The following is a 21,398-nucleotide window of genomic DNA, read 5'->3' as shown; positions in this document are numbered from 1 at the left end:
TAACGACAGGCTTATTCAAAATTCACATGATGACTTTCCCTTGATCTGTCCGAGCTCAAAGCTGCAATATTCTCTTCAATTTCGTTTCTGTTAAATCCTAATATTCAAGCACGTCCATAAGTAAATGGTTGTGTCTTTTGCCTGCTAATAATCATCATGCCAATGTCAGCTTTTTAGATATCTTTTTCCCCGTCGCAAGCTAGACATTTCTGAATAAAATACGATTACGGTGCTCTTCACAACAAAAACCGCTTTTGCTTCCTTTTTGCCACGGTTGTTTACTCAGATTTTGAAAACCCTTGAAATACCACCAAATTTTGTCACCAACGATAAACAAGTCATTTCTCCATTGTCAGCACCATTTCAAGGGAAATCCATAAAGATTTTGATACGCACTGAGGCCCCATTGGCAAGACTCTCCGTCTGCGAGGACTTCTTAACTGGACTATTCCAGAATTATAAAGGTAGGTAGTCCATAGACTAATTAAACATAATACTATGGAAGAAGTGAAAAGGAACAGCTCATACGCATTATGGTTCAACATTGCCTCAATATTACACAGAGATTAGCGGACAAATACTTTGACGTTATAATGGCAATCTTCTCCACCTATTAATAAAGGTGTCTTTTGTAGGTGTCTTATCAGACTCCTCGCTAATCGTAATGGATTTGGAGTGGAACGAGTGAGGAAAAGCTAATCCGGGCAAAATCCAGATAAGCTTTGAACCACGAGGCTATTATGGCAAGATATGACTACATTTAACTTTGATTATCTTGGAATCGTCTTTTGAACTGTCTTCGGAAGGAAATTGGCGCTAGAAATGAAGAACTCGGAAAGGAACGATAAGATCACCACACATATGCATGTCTAAATGTTTTGGGAGCGTACTCTAAAGCAGAACCCTCGTCATTTCTTTTGTTCTTGTCAACCATAGCGTATAGTACACTTTTGAAAACGTACGATGTGTTTTTCTCGAATCAAGTTCAACGACTTGGTAGAACTTAAAGGCAACTTTGAAATAAGGAGACTTCCGTTGTTAAGGAGTTACACTTTTTTGTGAAACTTCCTCTCCTCCACTGTGAATGGGAAGACGAAAAAGGTATTAATCTTACTTGATTTTACATTCATATAGTATTTGATCCAACAACGAATTAGAGTTGGTGGATCTGGCAAGCCAGTGAATATAGGGTTGCTCGAAATTTTTGTTAAAAAACTTGTCCAAGTCTGACTTAAATCCTGCTGTTGGATCAACACCGGAATTAATACTGGAACAATGAAGGAGCCCGAGAAAGAAGAAAGGTGTACTTCATTGTTCTTACTAGCCTGGATTCGTTCATTTGCGTTCATGGCATAATTCGAGGGTAAACGTTATTCCCCACCGATTAGTTGGCGGTGCTACTTTTTTAAATCTTAACCTGGCCTAATCAAACCTAATCTAACCCTACCTAACCTAACCCAACCTAACCTAACACGATATTAATAACCCTTAAAGTCTCTATCCAAACCTTTTAACATTTTGCCACAAATTAGAAAATGAGCACCGCCAACTAATCGGTGGAGAATAACGTTTATCTATTTCGAGTAGGTTAGTTAGTATTCTTACTATTCTAACATGCCTCGTCCCCACGGGGCTTCCATCACCTTTTTTTTGTTTTGAAAATTTGGCTAGATTCTTGGTCAAAAGGTGACTGATTCTTGCCCACATTTGTGATATCGATTCAGTAAAAACTTATTCGACCCACAACAAAGTCAACACAAGCATTTATTTTCGTGTTATGGGAATCATGAAAACCGAATAATCTTAGAGGAAAAACTGAAAGGCGGCATTTTTTAACATAGGAATGTCTCACTTCGCATCATGAATTTAAGGGAGTCACACTGCCTTGAAAAAGTAGGACATGGTCAGATTGACTGCCTTCTTTATTAATATTGGAGCGTTGAAAATATATTTAGCAGAACAGTTAATAGTTCTTGAAATAATCTTAATCCTGCTCAAAATGGACTGATGGTAAAAGCTCTTATTGATGGAAACATCTTTTTACGCAATCAGCAGTATTGAAGCCATAAAATATCACCCTAATGTGCAGTTTAAACAGCAAATAGTTTTTTCCTTAATAACAACCAAGTGACACATCTCCAAGTCATCCAGAACCCATATAAGACTCCAATTGGCAAATTCAAAGTGCCACTTAACTTAAACAATAATTAGTAAACTGTATTTTGGCCTGCTTCCCTGTTGTTTTTTGAGTTCACACTTTGCCTCAAAAGTACCTAGTTCCTGAATTATGACCGTTTCAAGCGTCAACCAAAACAGAAGACTCAGAGACAATGTCTTACCTTTCTGTTTCGAAGTCACGTGACCAGTGTTTACTTTGAGTGGGGACTTCAGGGAGGTGACGCCCTATTACGTTTAGATTGTCTGACGTTGCAAATAAGGGCCCTTCTGAGCTGCAAATCCAGAAAATATGAAAATTCCATCATTTCTTGTCCTGTTAAGCCACCAAAGTGCTTGATAAATCAAACAAACGTCTTGTGGCATGTGTACGGCAAGTGCAGTGATGAATATATTTCTCCACCTTTGGTAAACTATTATATCATTGTCAGTCTGTTGCGACCAAAGAAGTCAAACGAGTACGTCAGTAGTGAAGTGGAACTACGTTACTTTTATGAATACATTCATGGTGAAGGTCTAATGCTGAATATATGCTTGCGGACCAATTTTTTGCTATATATGAGCTGAAGGTAATACCAACTTTGACCGAAATGGACCTTTTTAAACAAGATACATTTAACGGAAACACCCTTTTGATCGGCAGAAGGCAATACCTTTTGTATTGACGACGCCAAACTGAAAACGATTGCAGAAGTTGACTTGTCTCCCACTCAAAAGAGCACCACACAAGGCAAACCGCAATGTGGTTTCAATCTGCGGCCATAAAGGCAAACCGAAATGTGGTTTCAATCTAGGGCCATAAAACTGCAAGCAATGCACTTGATGCGGTTTTTGAAACGTCCACATCCATATAAAACGACCAACACTGCTGTTCCCAATATCAGAACTGAATCCAAAATGAAGTGCATTATTTTGATCCATTTGATACGTGCAATCTTTGCCACGATGGAACACGTGGAATTCGTCCAAACTCGATTGGAGCTTAACATTTTAGAGGAGGATCTCTTTTGGCACGAGAGTGAGATCTTGGGATTAGACGTGAGCCAATGTGCTGGGAAATGTATTGCTTCATCTGTGGATTGTCTCTTGTTTGGTTCCAATAAAAAATGCTGTTCCATTGGAACCTTGACCAATGTCTCATCTACGCGTCCCATGGAACAAATAACTGAAAGGGTCTACGTAAATCAAAGTAAGTCACTGTTTTTTTAAGTCATTAGTCGTTCGAGAAAATACTTTTTTTAATCAAAAGCCTTTTTTCATCTTTTCGAAAAGCGAATATTTTACATATTCGGAGTCTTACATAATGTTTCAGAGGTAGTTTATTAAGTGCATTTATTGCAAGAAGCAGGTCTCATTAGATATATATCTGTGGTACATGAATGTCAATTCAATTGCGTTCGCACTTGGCGATTTGGGGCCCATTCTGGGATCAAGGGTTTACATTGAAATATATATCTGTCTATTTCAATTTATTAAAAATGTTACACATAAGCTGACTGACATTACTCATTATTTCCTTAATGCCAAGTATTACGAAGAGACAGCTGATTTTTCACAAACACAAGGAGTCCATTTTAGTTGAAGTTATCAAGCAATTGTTCTCTGAAAAAGTAAACTAGTAATGTAATGCTACACAAGTAAGGAGCAAGTGTTTTTTTTTTGTCAATTCAGGAGCCAATAAGCAAAGAGTTTTTCTTTTGTAAAGATAATACTGCAGTATAACAGGTGCAAGACACACTGAAATGAATATCTTCATCTTTTCATCTTTTTTATTATGATCAAATTCTGATGTAGTTTTTGCAAAGGTGTAGGTATATTCTAAACTAACCTACAAACCTATTGGCATGCAAAGTTCCCAGGTAGCCAGGGATGGGAAATCATTAAAAGCCATTTTTGACCAGGTTGCAGAAAATGGTGGCAGAAAGTGGCATAAATTCCTTCAAAGTGGAATTTTCCATCGCTGCAGGTAGCCCATCGATTGTTTTGTTTTCTCTTACCAGAGTACGCCCACCTCAAAAGTAAATATCATTTTTGTTTTAGGTTACAAGGGACAAGTGAAGGGCATCATTGCTATAAACGTATTCTTTTTTGCAATTGTTAAATCATTGCGTAAAAGCCAATTTCTCAATCCTTAATTCAATGCAGTTGACAAAACTGCATGCTCACATTTGAACACACAACTGAACTGATTTAACTAGAAATGAATGAAAAAAATCAATTTCTAATGTCTTCACATGTTAAATATGAAGTAATATTTTACACTATTGGGAGGAAAATAGATCAATCATGTTTGGCGCCATTTTGAGATAATTGAAAATGATGCTTTGCCCAGACGGACCAAATATTTTTTCGACCCTAATTCATTAGTACCTGTTCATTTGACTCGAAGGGGAACGAATTTACATGTATAAAAGTTTGATATCTATCTATTACCGTTATGAAAATTTGAAAAAAAAAATGAGGAGCCTATGTAACGATAAAGAACAAAGATGAAGACAAATTAACAGTGTTTTTGCAACACCTTCCTGCATTTGAAAGAATTAAGCGAAGGGAAGCAAAGTGTCAAAATTAATTCAGAACCCCCGACCATCCGTGATGTTTAATTTTGCCCTCTCTTTAAATGACCGTAAAAGGACTCAATTCCTTCCTTGACTACAATGATCCATCTAAAAAATTTGGTCACAGAGATGTTACAGAATTGGATCCCCTCCAAGTTTTTTAAGTTGACTGTCAACGAGGTGCCAAGTGGAAATGTCAATTGGTTCCAAAACGTTTCCACTCGTTCGGATTGTTATTTGGGATCAATGTTGGTGAAGCCTATCCCAAATCTCTTTGGATACTCAAAATCCACCAGCATGTGCTTTGAAGGTTTCTTGACGTCAAACCAGTCTCTTCATTCCACGAAGATGAAGGGTGTGGAATCACTTTATTTTCACAAAGGTACGTTAAATGAGGTTATTGGAAATTTCAAAAATTGATCTGCTTAGCGTTTTATATTTCATCACTTTGAAGAAGCAAATCGTCAGCTGGTGCAACTGATATCACTACTTGGTTTTTAGTTATATAATCTGCGGTGAAGCTACTCTTAAAACCGGAGTTGACACCAGTAACAGTGTTGCTAAGCGTCACCTATAATATAAAACGTCTTACTTGAAATATAAACCATTTTCCACAAAAAAGCTAGCTTTTGTTATCTGACAACTTGGTTCATGTAAATTTCGCAAAACTTACTTCAGATAATATTTCATAATGAGCAAAGACATTTCGATTTTTCAGATGTCTTGAAATCATTGGTAAACCGCAACTCAGTATCTGTACCTTGCGGATCTTTGGATAAGCTTATGAAACATATTTTGGAATCCAAAACAGTTCAATCATCCCTTGAGTGTTTGGCATATTGCATAATGAGGGGTCAATTTTGCCATCTAGTTTTATTATTGGGATATAATGAATGCCTTTTGGTGTCTTTCAACCAAAAACTGGATCAAGCGTCGAGAGCTCAAATGGTCGAGGATTCTGGAGCAACAAATTGCACTAAGACAATAGTTCTGTCTCCAATAAGTAAGAGTAATCTCAGATATTAGGAAGTCGTTCTTTTTTAATTCATTGATCTAACCATAGATCGTTTAAGAGATTTAGAGGGCAATGAGGTATTTGAATCGAAAACCTTCTCCAAATATGTCTTTTCCGTTTCAACTATTGACGAGGAAGTCCCAATTACCTGTCTCTTGAAGTGTTTGTTAGCATTTCATCCCCTTTGTAGTTTCTATTTGGAAAAGAGCGGTGTTTGTTATCTTGGCAATTTCCAAGTTCAACCAAACTTGACCTTTGACTTATTAACCAATGAAAGAATACAAGTGATTCAGGGTAAGCCCACATTCACCATGTTTTATTGATAGTGATTGAAATCAATTGATTACATATTTGTAGGTTCCGATTGGATGTCCAATTCAACTCAACATTTGGTGCCTTTAAGCTCGTTGGTCTGGGGTCTAAGGATCTATAACTGGACGAGCCCAGTAGGATCAGAAAACATTTGTGGGTCAATGTGTCTCCTACGAGATTTGGACATGTCTTGCGATTTCTTCGTGTTTGTTGAAGATACTTGCTTTTTTGGCAATCTGACTTTCAATAAAGGTCTCGATTTGTTGGATAGTGTTTTCCATGGGACGCCAATAATCGTGAAAGGTGGGTAACCTAGTAATTTTGACTAGGTTTCAGTGAGTGTGGAATAAAGTTCAGTGCCGATTCACGCTACTTGCAAATATTCAATCTCACAACCTCTTTCGAAACTGATATTTTAGGTGTCTTGGACTATTCCAAATATTTGCCGGCTTTGAACTCGTTTCAAAGCCAGTGGTCGGAAAAAATTTATAAGCAACAAAAAGTGCTAAATTGGGAACAATGTCATGGCTTGTGCTATTTGGATAGTGGTCCATGTTATATCTTCACTTTCTTTCTCTCTGATGGAACATGCTCCCTAGGAGATTGGAACTCAAAATCGGAAAAATATTATGTTAATCCAAATTCAACCATTTACCAATACGAACGTGAGTTATCTCTTAATGGTCAAAGTTAAGTATTTTCACGCAAATAGATATCCAGCCCAAGCCATGCTAGTAACGGGTGGAGAGAGGAATATTCTATTCCTTGAATCTATGAGTACTTGTTACGATCCTGGTGTACTTGGCCATCCTACAAAGCTTACTTATGAATCTGCTGCAATCCACAAGAGTCTACTTTTCGTTTGCGGTGGTTCCAACGTGCAAAATCTCACTGAAGGTGTGCGTAAGATAGCTGCTTTGAAAAATTCAACGTATACCACGCATTTCTTGCTTGTCAATCCAAATCAGGAGGATGTTTTCGAATCGATTTGGCTCTTGATTTTCCCTTCTGGGAGAGAATGCCAAACCTTCCTTTTCCACAACTATCCATGGGATTGCTCCTCACTGCGGAGGATGGCTTCTTGTACTATTTTGGTGGAGAAAGTGGTTCCCTTTTGAGTTCCAAAGTCGCTAAATTTGACGTGGAATTCAATCAATGGTATGATGCAAGAGCCGACATGGTTGTGCCCTTAAAAAGGCATTGCGGCGTTGAGTATAAAGGTTCCTTTTGGATCATTGGCGGTGAAACAAGTGGGTAAGCCAAAAGAGTTATCTATGGAAGGGTTAGCATTGAAATAAGTCAAAGTAGATATCTTGACCAATCGATGGCGGTTTCTGTCAAGAAATTGTAAAACGTACTCTCATGACGGTCATGACGAAATTGATCTCATAAATATGGCTTTGCTAGAACCTTAAGTTATCCATGCTTTGTAATAATCTAAAGAACTTCAGTTTTGGAGGACGCTGACCAAATTCTTGACTCTTCCCAAATTCTCTATTATTTGAAGGAACGGGCATTTCTTTGAAATCCAATCCTTAGCAAATGAATATACATAGACTAGAAAAGTACATGGCTTCAACAATCGACTTTTCAGTCCTGCCCATTCCCTAATGACCAACGTAGTAGCATTTGTCTCCCAAAAATGCAATTTCAATGCAGTGCATTGATCAATCGTTAGTAGAAGTGTCACAAGTCATTTGCTAACCTTGTCAATTTTACAATCTTGCGATTTGTGTTTTGCTATAAGTAGACCTCGAAAAAAAAGTTAAAACCTGAAAAAAACTTTCAAACCAAATAAAATTGGCCCAAATTTCCATTTTTTCACCTTTTTAATCAATTTTTTACTTTACCGACTCTTTCCCGACTTTTTTCTCGCTATTTTCCACATTCTTGGACATTTTTCCCCTTTTATTGCCATTTGTTTTTTTTGCTACTTTTTTCTTTTCTTGTTCCTTGTCCTTGTTAGGAACCTTTTGATTTAGTTCTGTGCTTCTTTTAGCAGTTTGTTACGGGACTTGGCTTTTCACTGGCTTTACTAACCGCTGCAAAGAATGTAATCCCTGGTTTAGTTGCAATGAAAGATATTATTTGACTCGCTGTTGCCACTTAAGCTTTAAATAATATTTGGTCTGCCAAGGAATTGAATATAGCAGATTCAACTCCTTTTTTTCGCGTCGGAAAAGTCTGCTAAATATGAGACTACATCGGCCGTCATGGGCTTGATCCGACCCAAAACTGTTTTGTAAACATAAGTGCCCTCAGAGGCTAAAAATGACATCTGTATCAATTGGGAACGTGCCCTAATGTCGAAAATTGCAAGAAAAAAATGCTAATTTCGAGTGTGCTCAAAGGAAATTATGTTAAATACAGTTTTTTTTAAAATAGATTTTAAAACAAAAGGTGTGGCAACGAAGCTAAAAGGGGCTAAAACGACATTTTCTCAATTTCAACCATTCTTTTAGCATTATGACTACTTGCTTTTTTGCACATTTTTATACCTTTTTCGCATTTTGTCTATTTTCGTTCCAACGTTCCTGCTTCCTTCAACGCTACAAGTGCAAACAAAACTCAACAAAATGTAAAAATGTAAAATGGCAGACGTCAAGATCACGTTGAAATGTCTCAAACCAGGGTGAGATAGGGCATACTCCATGGCTAGGAAGTAGTTATCCGAACACAGCTCAAAGCTCCACAACGTACGTAGATCTGCAGTTACGGGTTGAACAAAACACTTTGTAAAGGTACTTAGCCATGTCTCGTTCTCCTTTTCTGATGTATTGAAGCCTTCTCTCCAAGACCACTTGAACCTGACATTGATGGAAAGCTTCACATAAGCATTAATAACTTGCAAGTAATTTGCTAACAATTTCTTCAGGTTGACCAGATTGAGGGGAAGACCGTTCGATTTTGCAAGTTCTAAGCAAGCAATTTCCAAATTTGTTACCTTTTTGGGCTCGTTGTGTTTTGCTTCATGTCCAGAGGTTTGAGATTGATAATCTAGCTTCTTGTACCTAAAACTCTAGAAATACACCACGCAATGCTTGTTTTTCGCTTATTTTATAAACTATTTTCCCAACTATTTCGCCATTTGCCCCAACTCTTCTTTTGCCGCTATTTTGCCAAACTTATTCGACTATTTTTTACGGCTCTAGCATAACCCTGGCAAAAAGAAGCACATTCTCACCTTGATGATTGAAATCAAGTGCCTGCTGTTTAATGAAAAAAGACTCAAGACTAAGTTATTTTTCATTGAATACACAACTCAACTTTTTAGTGTTTTTGAAAGATTGCCGAGGTAATACCAAACGAGAGGTTTCTTAAACAACTTATATTTTACATGAGACAATATGCAGAAGAAGACTCTCTTAACAATGGCATCCACCGACCATCCCCAAACCAGTTCTGTAGCGATGAAGTAAGGGTAAGAGAGTTCACTCCGAGAAAGCTGATTTTTTTGGTGCATTGTGCAGAGTTTTAAGAAATTGGCTTTCCTTTCTCGTGGCTAATGTTTGGGGAAATTACTCGTACTTCCCAGCCGCTCATGAAAAGAGAGTTTTGATTACATATTCCACAATATGTGGGCCGTTTCCCAACGAAACATTCTGTAATGATGAAGTGACCAAAGTCAAGTCAGGGAAATGCCTACACACCACAAAGGTTATTTAGTTATAAATAAGTATTAAAAGTTATTAGGAAACTACACTTTCATCGATAATTGGTTGTAATGGTTAGCTTCCTCATTAAGCATTTGCAGATGTGAGTCACCATGTGATGCTGCTCTAGCTATTTGCTGTCAAGTTCACCAAAATGCCTTCTTAATCAAGTGTTTTATTTTTCCAAGCTTTGTTGAGAGGAGAATGAGAAAAAGGCTTTCTTCGAGTGCATTTTACTTTGCTGGGCGTTGCGAAGACAAACACTCCCCTAGTGTGGTTTCTTTTCCGTTGAAGTAAAAGGTTGCTCATAATGGCGGTTGGTTCCCTTGGTTTGTTGCGAGTCAAGATCGTACCCATAAAAACTGGTTTTCATTAGCAAAAAAATGCTACCGTTTGAGTTGTTTTCTTCGGAAGTATGAGGTAGCCTTTTGATTTTTGAGAAAGACCAATCTTATGTATTAGCCCATCCATGGTTAACCTATACAATGTTAATAGACAATAGATTTCAGGAGGTTTTGGGGCATCCTTTAAATATATTCAAGCCATATCACATTTCATTCTTATTGTAGCATCTCCAAGTACACTAGCAGAGTGAGCGTATTCAATCCCAGCACTTTAACATGGACCCAAAAAGGCTTTTACCCTGTATCATCAGCCAGGTCCAAAGTTCATTGTGGCACAAGCGTTCATATGGATACCAAACATGATCTCCTCTGGGTCTTGGGTGGGTCTACCAATACTTTGGAGGAACTCGTGGACGTGAATGTTTATGACCTAACGTTGGATTCTGGCTATTGGAGGACCTTGCCCTCGTTACCCTCAGGATTACCTTATGGAAAACTGCCGAATGCAGTGTTTGCCTTTGGACCTGGGGAGGTCTATTTTGTCCCACATCAGATTAGCGCTTGGGAAGGTTGGACCTCTATGATGAGGTTCAATTGGGAGACTCACAAGTTCCAGAGGCACCCAAAATCAAGCTATCAGTTCAATGTTAGCCTGGTGAGTGAACCCATTAATAGAATTCAAATTGACGGATGTTTTGGGGATTTAATGGATCATTTTCCTGACCATTCCCATTCCATTCATCCTACACTTTCAAAAGTGCTGAATAGAAAACTTTACATTTAAGCTCATGATTCTCTTTTCGGCAAAAAGATTTGTTTTCCAACTTTCAAAACGATCAAATCCAAGCATACCGTATGTGACAATTTTTGGTTTCAAATAAGCATATAAGTCCGGTTTTTACGAGCCGATTTCTCATCTTTCATTTTCCATGCAAGAAAAACAAACTTTTCAAAAAGTGGTTGAAAAAAAACGGTAAAAAAGTTCCTTTTTGTTGTGTTGTTATGTATAAATTCTGTTGTACAATGCCACTTTAATCAGAAAATTGCTTTCCTTTTGTTCAATGAGACTTGTTCATTGAGGTCATATGTACGCGTACCTATTGCTACAATAATCTAATGAACTGAGATGAGATTATTTGCTTGTTCTATATTTGCACTTGGACTTTTATTGGAATACCATAATTTACCAAAACCAGAAATGCAAATTAAGCGTTTAAAACATGCCTCCAAAGCTTACCCAACACAGTTACGTGTTCCACAGCGTTTATCTAAACGTGCGAAAAACGCCATTGTCTAGCTTTGGGTTCGGCACAACTTACTGAAATCAAGACCATAACTTGCCTTAGAATCTTGTCAAAAGTGTAAAAATTAGATTGCTGATGTAACAAGATATGATGCAGCCAAAGTAAATATGGGAAAACAGCACTTCAATAGGAAGTGCATGTGCCAGGAAGAGCTGTTTTAAAACTGTCCTTGGCTTTTAAACATCGTTTTAACAGCATTTTTGCCAATTTTTATTTTGGATTTTCACCACTTTTTTGACCTATGCAGGGAATATAATCCCCATTTTTTATTGTATGAATTATTACATTTCATCTATTTTCATTTGCTGATTTTTATATAATATTTGATCCACCAACGAATTAGAGTTGGCAGATCTGGCTAGCCCTTGATTATAAGGTTCATCAAGAATTTTAGTCAAAAATTGGTCTAAGTCTGACATAAATCCTGTTACATCATCTTTACCTACATATCCACGGTTCCTAAAAGCGTTTAACAGCCAGCAACGAATTTTGGGAGCAATATGCTATTAAATACAATAACCATTAGATTTTGGGCAATAAGATGCACTTTAAATGATCATAGAAATAAGTTCATATTTCAGTTGAATTACTCTTTCATCTTTTATCACCTTCCTCATGGTCTGGCTCTTTTTCCAACCACACCCTCGCCCACAGGGTGTCAAAAAATATGTAAACGTCCGAGAGTTTCTTCAAAAAGGTTTGATTTTGTCATTTGTTTTCCTAGATATTTAGGCTAATATACATTTTTATTGCTGATCAATATTAATTGGACGTGGTTTGATAAGCCACATTATTGATATGCGTCCCAATTCTATGGGAATCTAACACCATGGCGCGTAGGGAATATTTCAAAGTGGTATCCCTGCTCATATCGCAACTTGTTATTAAGAAAACAAATTAGTCTCGAACACGGAGATATCAAGTGGAACAAACTCATCTCGAAATCCCAAATTACCTTACTTTTCACCACCAATTCCACGCAATGTGAAGTTATTTGAAAGCTAGAATTGGGCTCTTCCTTGAGTGGTGGGACAAAGACACGAAGAATATTAGTCCAAAGACCAGAGACTTCCATTGAAATTGTTCTAATTGTGCTGCAATACCTTGAAAAGCTTCGGTAACTCCAGTTTCAAGCCATTCTTTCCTCATTCAACAACGTCCATGTATTCCTTACGCATATTAGGGGAAGCAAATTAAACAATTAAGGAGTCCGAGAAAGTTGGACTTCATTGTTTTTACTAGCCTGGATTCCCGAGGGCTTGAAGGTGCGCTCAAAACGCAAATCAAGCCTCAACGGTCACTAGAGATTACCCAAAATTGTGGGTTGGGACAAAGCTCATGAATGCTTTTGAAAACGTTCAGTATCAGACACCTTTCGTACCTTCTCTGAGTACTGTACAATCCCAACCTCTCTAACCCCTCCCAATACGAGAGCTCTCTCAAATCCTGAATGTTCCTGGTAAAAGATTTTCAGAGCAGCTCATCCTTTTGAAAACCTGTTGAACTCATTGGAGCCCAAATGGATAAAGCATATTCAAGATGTTGCTGAACAATCGACTTGTACAGAGTAAGCATCGTTATTATCTCTGGACTTAAACATCCGATAAATCCACCCACATTGTTTATTGTTTAAACCACTCAGACATCACATTGATGATAACAGAGTATTGGTTGGTAGGCGGTAAGGGGAGAAAGAATCGCAGATGGGACCCAAAAGGGTGCTAAGAATTTTGATTGGTATCTAGGGTTAAAAAGTTATTCTTAAACGCCCTCAATGTCCGAGCATGTCTGTGGGATATTGGCAAGGTGTTCCATACACGGGCACAACGCACAAAAAATGAGTGGTACCGTATTCGACTTTTGACCAATGGTTCCAAAAGAGGCTTATTTTTTAGTTTCCTGGTCATCATCCGATCCGTTTCTTTATGAACGGAGAACGGTGGTGCATCCCCAAGAGGTGAAATCTTTATTCACATCGAGCACACCTTGAACGTAAAAGTCAAGTCCAAGACAACACGTCTCTCCTCTAACGTCTGAAGAGAGAGCAAAGATAGCCTTTCTGGATAAGAAATATGCCATAAGTTTTTCACCATCTTGGTGGCTCTTCTTTGTACCTTCTCTATACGAAGAATGTCCCCTCTGTTAGGAGGGTTCCATACTTGGGAAGAGAACTCGAGAAGGGGTCGTACATAAATTTTGAACAAGTTAGTGAACGTATCAGGGTCCCTCGACAAGAAATGCCTCTTTTTCATACCCAGAACTTGTTAACACGATTGAAAAGCTTTACCAACTTTTAATTGGATATGCTCATCGAACATTCCAATCACTATCTCGGAGAACTACATGCAAATCTTTCATAGATGAGACTTGCTCAATACTTTTACCTTAATGGCTTAATGGCGTTTGACCCAAATGTCATTAACCATTTTTTATGAACAGCCACGGAACTCGCCACCAACAATGAAATTGTGCCCCATGATGTCCTGATTTCAAAAAGTACCCTCAAATGTCTCGGCATTTTTTTGGCAAGATATGGCCTGGGCTTCCGTTATTAGGCCGAGAAAAAGGTACGCTTTGAACAAGTTTTCTCCTTTTTTTTTTTGGTTTGTTTTTTTTTCACGGGCTTTTCTAACCGCTTCAGGGAATGCAATCCCTAGAACTATTAAAATGAAAGGTTTTCATTCGTCTACTTATTACCTTTCAATCTTTATATGATATTTTGTCCACAAACAATTTGATTTGGTAGACCGAGCTTGTCCTTGAATGTAGGGTTGATCTGGAATGCCATCTAAAAATTTGTCCATGTCTGTTTTTGAAAGATGCAACCGGATCAACAAGGCCTACATATTCCCTACGAATATTAGAGGGAAGGAAATCAAACAATGAAGGAGCTCGAGAAGGAAGAGATGTGGACTTCATTGTTCGAACTAGCCTGGATTCTCGAGGGCTTGAAGGTGCTCTCAAAACGCAAATCAAGCCTCAACGGTCACTAGAAATCACCCAAAATTGTAGGTTGGGACAAAGCTCATGGATACTTTTGAAAACGTTCAGTATCAGACACCTTTCGTACCTTCTCTGAGTACTGTACAATCCCAACCTCTCTAACCTCTCCCAATACGAGAGCTCTCTCATATCCTCAATGTTCCTAGTAAAACATCTTTGGACCTGCTCGAGCTTTTGCAAACCTGCTGAACTCATTGGAGCCCAAATGGGCGAGGCATATTCAAGATATGGTTGTACAATCGACTTGTACAGAGTTAGCATCGTGATACTAAGTCTGGACTTAAACGTGCGATATATCCAACCACATGTTTGAAAAGCCTTACCAACTTTCAACTGGATATGCTCATCGAACTTTCCATTATTTTGGAGGACTACACCTAAATCCTTCATGGATGAGACCTGCTGAATGCCCTTACCTTCATTATCTAATAATGAAGAGTCTAATGGCGTCGACCCAAAAGTCACAAGTATTACATTTAGCAACCCAAGAGTGAATTTGGTCTAGGACCTCTACCAGACAACTGGAATTATGACTATTCCTACTAAGTACCAATTTTTTATCATCAGCACAGAAAGAAATACTGACATTACTACTACCAAGCTTCTGAAGCGGAGCGATGAAGATGATGAAAAGGAGAGGACCTAAAATAGAGCCATGAGGAACACCCGACTTGACATCATATATGTCACAAAGCGATCCCTCAACCTTAACCAATTGCTCCCTACCAAGCAATCTAATTCTAATATAACATTTCATTCTAATTATACAAGAGAAATCCCAAAATTTTGTCATCCTCAAAGCCATATTGTCTTCAATTTTGCTAGACCATTTCAGTTGGTAGTTTCGAGTGAATGCTTGTTAATAAATAATGATTGAAAATAAACGATCAAATGCCAAATTGACTTACATTCAAAAAGAAAAGGCCAGATTTGAAATGAAAAAGTGTCTGATAATATTTCGTGTTTTTGCATGCCTAATTTTTGACCTCAGATATAAACGTTTTGTTTACTGGTTTTGAAAATATCTGAGGATTCAAAAACTATTCTTGGTGTTTATTGGCACTCTCTTTTTACTTTAGGTCCTTCATGAACTGTTATGGAAACAAAACCGGTCCGAAATCCGAAAAGCATATTCAAATGCATTGTTCATATGCCGTTTTGAACTGCATTTTTCTTACAATTTCCTTGCAGACATCTTTGCCAACCAAAATTCCGTTGCATTGGTTTTGGGATTGTATTCCTCAAGCTGCTGATTGGAGCTTAGTTGCTAGCCACAATGTTTCTTCACAATGGTTTGCGTTCGACCAGTTCTTGTTGAACTCTAGTAACCTTTACATCAACCAATCGCGAATGAGAGAACTAAGGTATCCTACTTTCCAGTTTGACCAGTTTGAGGGACTCTCTCTTTTCAATGATTCACTTGTTTCAAACCTTAGGGATTGCGACGAGAGATTCCACTTGCGCCTAGTGTACCCAGAATTAGGTTACTTCAACGAATGGAGCCAAGATTCGGACCCGACAAACTCCTCTCAAACCAGTGTTACGGGCTTTCAAGGTATTTCTCGGGAAGTTTTGGGGTCGAGTGCGATTTCTAAATCCGATTTTGAGTCTAGCCATGAGCTGTATGATGCCTTTATACGAGTTTTATTTGGCCAAGGACGAGTCTCTCACTGCTGTGGCGGGAAAGATTTGAAAGGGCTCAGCTGTCCCTGATTAGGCATACAATACGGAAATTTTGGAAATGTGACCAACTGAACAAAATTGATTCCAGTAGTTATCCAGTAGATAACAATATCCAAGCCATCTTGAAATTTCTAAAAACAGATCTGGAAACACGAGAATGCGGTCTAAGATGCCTAACTTTGACAAGGTATTTTATGCTGACCAACGTATTGCTGAGCCAGTTTAAACCCACAAATACGCCACCAACTCTTCTGAGAGACCTTTCAAATCCTTCAAGGGTTAAGTTACAAGCACTTTTGACATACCAATAACGAGAAAAAGAGAAAAAGCTAAAGTTAAGTTGCAACCGTGTTATCAACAATGATCTCAAACTGATGCAACAAATATCCTTAACATCCTGGACCTTTATTTGCATCTTTTGCATCTTGGGCCCATTTTTACATTTTTATGCTACTTCGACTTCTTTTGGCTGATTTTGTGTCGTCCGAAATATCGTATTTTCTCTATTTCAAACAGAAATTACTGCCCCTGATGCATGTCTGAACTTGGCAATTCAGGGTGATGCCTGCCATCTCTTTCTTGGGACACATATATGATCCCGCAACACACTGGAAAAATTGATTGAGCATATCTTATCAAACAAAACCCTCAAACAGCAGCCCACTGAGCTCTTTTAAAGAATGGAATTGGCTGGAGTCGATTTCCAAAAAGCAAATAGGTTTTCTCAGGTATAAGGACTGGTGATCTCCAGGAGGTAATTGAATTTTCCTGCCCATGTGGGGATCCCAGTGCTTATTCCGGACACCCTGACACCCAACATCGAAATTTGATGTGCCTCTAAGTACTGCGTTTTGATTAATTGGGGAACTTACTAACAAGTCAAAGCTGTTGTATCGACAACACCTGTAATTGTTATAGCTGTTAGGCCTTGATTTACAGTTCAGATGCTCATTCACTGGAATTACAGCTCACGATTATGTGAATATATGAATTTAGCTGAACATTTTGCTTAAAGTAACTTAATTTGCAATAACAATGTAGCATCTCTGAAGTTTAATTGCATCCTTATTTGCATCCTGGGCTTGTTTTTTGCATTTTAAGTTTCTTTTTATGCATAGTTTTGATAACCTTAGCAAGCACTCATGCAGTATAGAACTTCCTGTTTAATTCTTATTTACATGTCATACTTGTTTGAAATTCTACCCATAGAGGATTTAAAACGTCTCCCAGAAGGGCTAGCGGCTTATGCATTGTGCGGCGACATAGATATCTACATACATAGATCGATCCAGGGCGCTGTTATCTCATGTTTTTGTCTCAGCTTTCACTGGGGATAAAAAAGTTAGATTCACGGTTCAGATACTTAAGGCCACTACGGTACTGATGTGATCAATCTGCCTGCGCCTCAAACTTTCAAACCAGTACTGCCAGTTTGATCCAAACTGGATTTTTTGGTCAGAAAATGTACGTTCCCCTGACCTAAAAAAATCCAGCTTGGATTAAATTTGGCAGTACTGGTTTGAAAGTTTGAGGCGCAGGGAGATTGATCACATCAGTACACTACGGTACAAATCTGAATCGTTTGCAGTGTGCTGAAATTCCAAGTCCGACTGCGTTTGAAAACAAAACGTTCCAGGAGGTTATTTTGGGGCTACTGACATGATGGGATCAAATCAATAATCAAAGGGAGGTTGCGACTAGGGCTACCAATCTACATTTTCAGTGGCATATGGCATCACTAGCGGAACATCAGAAAACCCGTTAGTTAGTCACAAAAAGTAACCCTGATATTTCTTCGATCAAACCAGGGTTTCTTTTTTGGTCAAGGCTAACCTTTTCCCTCCTGAAGGAAAGGGTGGTGCTTTGACTTCTCTAACTTTCTGGCAATCCTGATTTTGAAAGTTTGTTTGATCACATCACTAGTTGGGGATAAAGTTGCAATTCTCATCCACGAGATGGAAACACTCAACCGAATCCGAATCCAAACCCGAATCCGATGCACACATCTGATATCTATGGCCAAGAGCCGTATTTTTGACAAATACTTTTTCTACTGAAAGGGAGTTCATTGCAGAACCTGAATCCAAAACCTGATAGATCTATAGCAATTGTCAAAGAGGCAATGCATGTTTTTATTTGATCACTTCATCCCGTTACCATGTTCACAAATGCCGCCAAATTTCGAAAGCTGCTTGTTAAGTAGAATAGCTAATCACTTTTGTGTAGTCTTTTGTTCATCACAGGTTTGGTGCCAGTGCGCAGACTGTTACATGACGGGTGTGAGTGCACAAGTCGCGGAATTCCTGGCCACCAGTAGACGGTCAATTTTTTGACCGTCTGCATTCTGTTTTTTGTTATTGTTTAGCGCTCTTCATAGCAAAATATAAGAGGATAGCCACTGTTTTGGTACTGCTGATGATAATGTACGTAAATAGAAATGCCCTGGATGGGTTTCTAGAATGCATGATAGGAGTGCATGTGTAAATCGGTGGTTTCGAAAGAACGCTGAAACTAATGCTATCATGGCATTGTTTGAGCTAGATTTCCATGGTTGCTTGGACCGTCATTTCATAATTTAAAGCCGCTTAAGATCGGCACAATAGTGAAACAATTACTAATCCATGATGAACCATTCGGTCAGAGGGTCTGAGGGGAAGGGGTGAATGAAATTTACACTTGACGAACTACTTTTGTTCACCCTGCCCAACGGCCTTCAGCCTTACAGCCTCAAGCCACCAATTTTTTGGCCGGCCCAGAAAGCCTTCATATCCTTGACTTAAGAAACTCTTGCATGGTGTCACAATATTTAAGCAATCAATTGTTCATTTAGTAATCCCTTGATTCAGTTCGGCATTTTAGAGCCTATTTTTGTTTCTATATTTGTTCGTCGCCACATTGACGAAACAGAGGATGCTTCCTCCGCTCAATGAAAAGGGCTATTGATTGGATGAAATTTAAAATTGTTATAAAAATATACTAATGTTCTGAAACTTAGGTTACATTTTCAAATTGAATCAACAATCTTGGTTTTAAACAACATATGCCATCCCTCGTGCATATTGAAATAATTGTTTCATATCCTCTTTGTCTGTTTACTTTGTCAAATTATAAGTCAAAATATGTCTCGTGGAAATCCACCATTAGAATATCAGTCAGTCAAAATATTCCAGTAGGAGTCGTAGTTTTTCCAGAATCGCCCCATAAAATACATCTTATTATAGTTAAACACATTTTGCAGCAATAACCATGAAATATGCCACTTACTTCAATGGTTTGAGGTACAGTGCGCATTTGGGCGTGGCATTGATGAGTGGAGATCAAAGGGAGGATGCTAAAACGTATTCAGTTGGGACGATGAAGAACATTGACAACCAAAACCAAATACATGGTCCTGTTCTATCAAATGGGAGCGAAATATTTGTAAGATCTCTACGGCTATTAATGAAAAATCTTTGTTAACTAGCAAGTGTTGCATTTGGGAGATGAAACCAATTTTGGCCGCTTCTGAAGTGTCTTATTAAGTCTAGAGAAGCAAATAAAACCTCTATTATATCAACTGTCGAGTCAACATTTACTCCGTTAATTTGTTGTTAGAATCAAAATCTGTTATGAACGCCTGAAATATGGACAGGGACGTTGAAATTTAGCAATAAAAAGTTCCATTCAAGGCAAAACGTTGCGTTCTTCTTAAGACAAATGAGACCTGCTCCAGAGCCCAGTTTTTCAAAGCCAAGGAATAAATTTAAGATTGATAAAAGACCCAACTTATGTAGTGTAACACGAACTCTTCTCGATCTAAGATTCACTCCCTGGCTTTGAAAAATTTGGCTCAGATCACTACAGGTACGTACTTTGAATTGAAGGAGTCTATCCTCATCAGACTCACTAATAAACCCACACTCTTGGAGCTGGAATACAATCTTCACCATGGCCTGCATGAAACATGGAGGTGAATTGCTTTAGTGGCTTGGATTAGAATGCGGTTTCAACCTTGCAGCGACGACCATACTTTCACTTCACGGAGAGAGTTCAGGTTGACAAAAAGTTGGGCAAAAAGAGAAAAAGAGGGAGAGAAGCGCCTTTTTCTACCAGGCTCAGGCTTTGAAATATAGGGTGTTGCGAAAGTAACGTGCACTCTCCAGTTTTCACATGTCCTCACTTGTTTAAGTGTGCATCGATGTAATGCATCAACATGTTACTGTTGGTGCACAAATTATTATTCGATCAATGAATCAATTAATTGTTTTCCAGACCAACTCTCTTAAACAGAGATTGGTCATAAAACCATGCCAAAGGGAACTGATTTTTTAGGACATAGCTCCTATTAACCACTCTCTGGAGACCCAAACACGTTTCAAGTGAAATCGAACTAGCTTCTGAGGCAAAGGTGTTGATATTTCATTACTTCAAATTGAATCCTAAATGTTCCCTTTTCTACAAATTTCGAGGCTCTCGCAAAGCACTTTGAAATGGTATGATTTAAAGCTCATCCATGCCATGTACGTAAAAAATCTGATATTCCTAATGTCTAAAATGTTTTGCATGTTACGCACAAAAATCCATAACATTCAGCAAATATGTTGATTACTTTCATTACCAATTCAATGGTGGTCCATTACTTTTGAAACGCCCCATATGCTCAAGATCTGGGGTTCACTGCAATTTTGGCAGGTTTTCCAACCAGCTTGGCTTCTTCTACCCTCATTCTTTTCGTGGAACTGGTTTTTGTTGTAGAAAGGAGACATCATCACGTTCTATCGTACTCTAATGTTTAAGCAAGCTTGGACGCCACCAAGTAAATGTTACCTGCCAGTGCCAGCGATGTAACTTTGTAGCTTAAACTAACTTCCAGCGCAATGAGCATTCTTTGTGCATTCGAAATGGTACAAAACCGGCCCCCCAGAATACAGGCAAATAGAGGGGAGATACTGGGGCATGTCAACACTTTGGTTTGGAATTTGTTAGAGGGATGGTTTGTAAGGTTGTTCAAATAGTCCAAGTAATGGCCGATGGTCGGTGATTATTTCAAATTGCGGCATGCCCCGGAGACAATACGCTCATTTTTGGACCGCAAACCAAATAGCGCTCAATTCAAGCTCGATTCTGGCATAATTCTTTTGAGCGGCGGTTAATGAGCACGATCCACATTGAACGAGGCGAATCTTTCCCTTGCCGTCAACAGAATGTTTGCGTTGAATCAGTGCAAATCCAAGACCGCGTAGCCGTGACGCATCCGTCAACAACTGGGTTTGGAGCGACGGGTCAAAGAGTTGTACGACGGCTGGAGATGTCAATAATGTTTTTGCCTTGCAGAATTCAGCTTCGTGGTCCGGGAGCCAGAGCCATGCTGA

At 38.6% G+C, this 21,398-nt stretch overlaps 1 protein-coding gene across 1 annotated transcript; it reads left to right on the top strand.

The window, feature by feature from the left end:
• The first annotated feature begins 3,120 nt into the window (after positions 1-3,120).
• Positions 3,121-19,597, top strand: LOC131891271 (uncharacterized). The gene is made up of 12 exons (XM_059240801.1): positions 3,121-3,364; positions 4,861-5,115; positions 5,452-5,736; positions 5,797-6,042; positions 6,106-6,363; positions 6,480-6,725; positions 6,781-6,957; positions 7,029-7,314; positions 10,283-10,712; positions 15,556-15,728; positions 15,801-15,919; positions 19,286-19,597. The coding sequence occupies exons 1-12, from the start codon at positions 3,121-3,123 to the stop codon at positions 19,504-19,506; spliced, it is 2,940 nt and encodes a 979-aa protein (XP_059096784.1). The 3' UTR covers positions 19,507-19,597.
• Positions 19,598-21,398: the final 1,801 nt, after the last annotated feature.

Source organism: Tigriopus californicus, chromosome 12 (assembly GCF_007210705.1).
Source record: "Tigriopus californicus strain San Diego chromosome 12, Tcal_SD_v2.1, whole genome shotgun sequence".
Lineage (NCBI taxonomy): Eukaryota > Metazoa > Arthropoda > Copepoda > Harpacticoida > Harpacticidae > Tigriopus > Tigriopus californicus.
The sequence above is the reverse complement of the archived record's forward strand: the minus strand, read 5'-3'. Positions and strand labels throughout refer to the sequence as shown.